The 4,536-nt window shown below is 37.3% G+C and overlaps 1 protein-coding gene across 1 annotated transcript; it reads left to right on the forward strand.

Annotated features, from left to right (window-relative positions):
- Window positions 1-248: 248 nt before the first annotated feature.
- Window positions 249-2,267, forward strand: LOC119663835. Its single transcript, XM_038073436.1, has 3 exons — window positions 249-284; window positions 333-602; window positions 2,067-2,267. Exons 1-3 carry the CDS (start codon window positions 249-251, stop codon window positions 2,265-2,267), a joined length of 507 nt encoding a protein of 168 aa, XP_037929364.1.
- Window positions 2,268-4,536: the final 2,269 nt, after the last annotated feature.

Consider the following 4,536-nt stretch of genomic DNA (forward strand, 5'->3'; position numbering starts at 1 on the left):
TTGTGGGTACACACGGACCTACGCCAAGGATTGATAGAACGGATAGACGAGTCCCCTTTATCTGGACATGTAGGTATGCAAACGACTCTGTGTAAAATACGAGTAAAATACTTCTAGCCAGGTATGGTAAACGATGTTCAAAACTGGATAAAGGGATGTGATGTATGTAACCTGTCAAAAGCTTCAAATAAAATGATAAGACTCAGGTCATCACAGAGAAGCCGTTTCAACGTTTGTATATAGATTTCATGGGACCTTATCCCCGAACTGAAGAAGGTAACACGGTAATTTTTGTATGTATGGATCATTTTTTCAAATTTGTTTTCCTAAAGCCAATGAGAGCTGCAGCAGCGATGAATGTAACAAAATACCTTGAAAGAGACATTTTCCAAATGTTTGGGGTACCAGAACATATACACTCTGATAATGGTAAACAATTTATATCCGAAATTTTTAAAAATCTTCTAACCAAATATGGAGTGAATCATGTCAGAACAGCTTTTTACTCACCTGAAGCAAATGCTGCGGAACGAGTAAACCGCTCAGTGCTGCAGATGATAAGAGCATATATTGGGGAAAATCACAAAAACTGGGATCAACATGTGAGTGATGTGTCTTTTGCATTAAGGAGTGTAACTTATAACGCGATTCAATTAGAACCATATTTCGCGGTATTCGGTTCTCACATGTCACAACACGGAAAATCTTTTTCCATCAGTAGAAAACTAGATACAATTAGAACAGGAGAGTTTAGGGTTTTTCATCAGACAGACAAACAACAGGTAATACGAAATAAGATAATAGAACACTTAAAAGTCGCACATACACAAGCAGAGAAAGTATATAATACAAGGAAAAAACCAGTAGAGTTTAAAGTAGGGCAAACAGTATATCGCCGAAACTTTCGACAGAGTAAGAAAACAGCTGATTTTAACGCCAAGCTTGGACAGAAAAATATTAAATGCATAGTATTAAAAACTGTAGGTAATGCACTATATGAATTGGGTAACATGCAAGGGACAAGACTTGGAGTATTTCACGCCAAAGATATGTTTAGTCGGTAGAGCATGAGACTCAAGTATAGGAAGTGGGTCGAAGCCACACGTGGGGCAAAGAAACACAAACAGAATAAACTAAGGAAACTGATAGCCTACATTTGAATTTTTTTACAACGAAGCTCCATATTGCAGGCAACATCGACACCGTCGAGCCTGTTATGTAGGCCTGTGGGAAAAGTAACAAATTAATAACGAGGAGACAAACGAAGCAAAATAAACCCATGTCACAGACATCACCCCTCGGAATTCCAGACGATTCCTATTGAACTTGTATCACCTCGTCGCTGATCTCTCTCTTCACTCGTTGTCTGTCCAATTAAGGCAGAAAAGTATAGCTTCAAATGTATTGTAGTTCTGACATGGCTCGTTATCAAACCTGAAAGCGTCTGAATTTTCGGCTTACCAACTTATGGACTTGCACTGCCGCATCTCTACATTTGGGATCACACCTCGGCTGCCAAGTTCATTCTTGTTTTCGACATACTTCAATACATTAATTGTATATGTAATTTATTACACTTATTTATTACAATAATTTTTTTTAAAAGAAAAATTAAAACTTTAAAATTAAACAAAAATTAAAATGAAAAACACTTAAATAATTTAACACAAAAACATCACATCATATCTTTGTAAACAAATAAATTCACAACGTGCATTGCTCGCACGTTGATAAACCGAAAATAAGTAAAAGCTTTTGCATCTGCTTTCGTCTTGTTTTTGTGTTGTTTTGATCAGTGCAAGCCAGGCGAATTCCAGTGAAAGCTGCACCAAGTTCAAACTACTGAGAGAACGAGGTGTTATCAAGCAGGAATAACCAAACCAGAATATGTAAAAGACAAATGCTAGTTTTGCGTAAAAGTGAAAGATGAGCTTTTTATAAGTTCATACACTTTTGCTTGCAAAAGAAAATAAAACAAAACCAAAGCAGATACATAAGAGGAATATTTTGTAACCGGATAGTGGTGAAAAGTTTTAGAAAAACTATCTCATCAATACCACTCACAGTTTCAACAACAAAGTACGCGTTATGAGCACCATGACGCTGAAACGATACATAACGATCAACTTAACAATATTCGTCTTGCATCGCAATCGTCTCCCTCGCAAACAATCTATAATACCCACAATGATTCAGATTCGTCTGACTCAAACGATAACGACGATGAAGACGATGATGAGTCGAATTATGAAGATGATGACCATTAACAGCAATTATAAAAACATGCAAACAAAAATTATGGAAATTTAAAAGAAAATTGTTATAATAAATATATATGTGTAATGAAATATATTTATATATACATATGTAAATATATAATCCGCAATCCTAATGCGGATTATTTTTTTACTAGTTTTAAAATTTATTGCATGTATATAAAATATACCATATAAAAACATTATACAATAATTTTTTATAAAACATTTGTTGATAGCAATTGTGTAATAATTAGAATTAAGCATTATTATTATATAAAAAACTAAAAGCAAACAGTAATTTAAAGTAATAATGTAGGTTTTGTTAAATAGCCTTTTATTTTTCTATTAATGTAAAATGTCGGATATTTTTAAAACGTTTGTTATTAAAAATAAAAAGCTGTGCAATTTTTATAAATTGAAAAAAAAAAAATTTAAATAAGTTGTTTTATTTATGTAGCCAAAAATGTATATATGCAAGTCATGAAAACATCTTGCCTATTATTTGCAAAGAATATAAGTTTGAGGATAAATAATCATTTCTAATTTTAAATAACTATTTTAATATCGTTTTAATTATATTTATTAAAAATCTTTGCCTTTTGAATGGTTATATATTTTATGCTTTTTCTTACCAATATTTAATTAACATTCTTTTTATTCGATTGTAAAAACCAGAGTTCGGAATGTGGTGCACAAAATCGCACACTGCACTGTTCGAGTGGAAATTATTTTTAAAATATGCACACGCACATTTGTGGTGTTAAGAAAAAAATGCACGCACTCAAATTTGTTGTGCGATTTCAAATTTCACATCGCACAAAGCAATGATTGTGCACACAGATTCGTGCACACACATTTGTGCTGTGCACACCCTGCGGGATAGGGGTTAGAATATTCCCGCGGTAAGGCATGCCTGTCGTAAGAGGCGACTAAAATCCAGCTAGGCGTCGGAGGGTGTGGCTTAAAAGGTCACAGAAACCCTGAGAAGCCCCTAAGCTGAGCCGAGTAGACGCCGGCTCTAACTAAGCGTCCACCATCCCGGGATAGCATCGAGGGACACGTAAGCGCACAATGTCTGCTTCCAATGTGAGAGCAATTGATGCGCCAACGAGGGAGTCGGAAATGCGCAGCGTCTGTATATCATGTTAGGGACGACTGTCGCATCACAATTCACATACGAGAAATGATAATGGAGGAAGCCTATAAGAAAAGGCATCAGGATCGATACCAGTAAGATTCTGATTACGGCATACTGGACAATAGCAAACGATTGGACATGATGAGCTGATAATGGAGAAAGCCTATAAGAAAAGGCATCAGGATCGATACCAGTAAGATTCTGATTATGGTATACTGGAGCAAACGATGGGATATGATGACTTGGGCTGGTGGATGATGTATTCTGTTACCAATATGGGCTAGAGTGAAATCTGGTCCAGACGGCTTTCAGGCTAATGCTTCATCTGCCTCCGTCCCGTTAAAACCTGGCAAGCCTTAAAGAACGATCTTGGATTCGTCCTGTTAAGTTGGGGTGTAGGGCAGTTAAGAATATCTTCTGCTTAGCTCCCGGTTTGGCTCTGAACACATGCGCTCATAAGGCTATGTGTCAACCCTCGCATGACCTCCCTGCATTGCAAAGATAATCATGGAACCACAATAAGGGTAACTACACAACGAAACCAAGATAACGGCTTTAAGTTGGGACCCAATTGCAAAGAAAAATGTTCACAAACACAAAAACACCAATACACTCTGGCGTTAATACTCCAGCCGGCACCGAAAGTGCAAAGGAGTCACGGATAGTCAGTCCCAGCCAAAACCCCTTCATGAGGGCGCCGAGACTAACACACTCACCTGTGCTATCACAAGAGAGGCAAAATAACGAGAGAGCTCGCTCATCCCCTCCGGAGCTTAATGGGAACAGTGCTCCAAAAGTGAAAAGGGAAGCGTTCATTAAACTCGGGGACAAAATATCCGAGCTAAATGAGATGATGGGTGGAGGAAGAAGGTCCATCCACCAAGCAATGCGTGATCTTGTTGCATTGATATCATCGCTCTATAAAAGAACTGCCGAAGAGACACCAAATAAAACTATCACTGCTAAAACCAACGATAGAGGTACCCAAACAATTCAGCCGCAGCAAACACCAGTTATATCCAAACGGTTAGGAGAAGAAATCGAAAAAAGTAGGAAGACACCGCCTAAGAAGACGAAAACAAATCGACCCGTGGGGGCAAATAATACTAAGTCTAAGGAGCCAAGGAAAGCATTGGAAAG

Source organism: Teleopsis dalmanni, unplaced genomic scaffold (genome assembly GCF_002237135.1).
Source record: "Teleopsis dalmanni isolate 2A unplaced genomic scaffold, ASM223713v2 unscaffolded_contig_0972, whole genome shotgun sequence".
In the NCBI taxonomy this organism is placed as follows: Eukaryota; Metazoa; Arthropoda; class Insecta; order Diptera; family Diopsidae; genus Teleopsis; species Teleopsis dalmanni.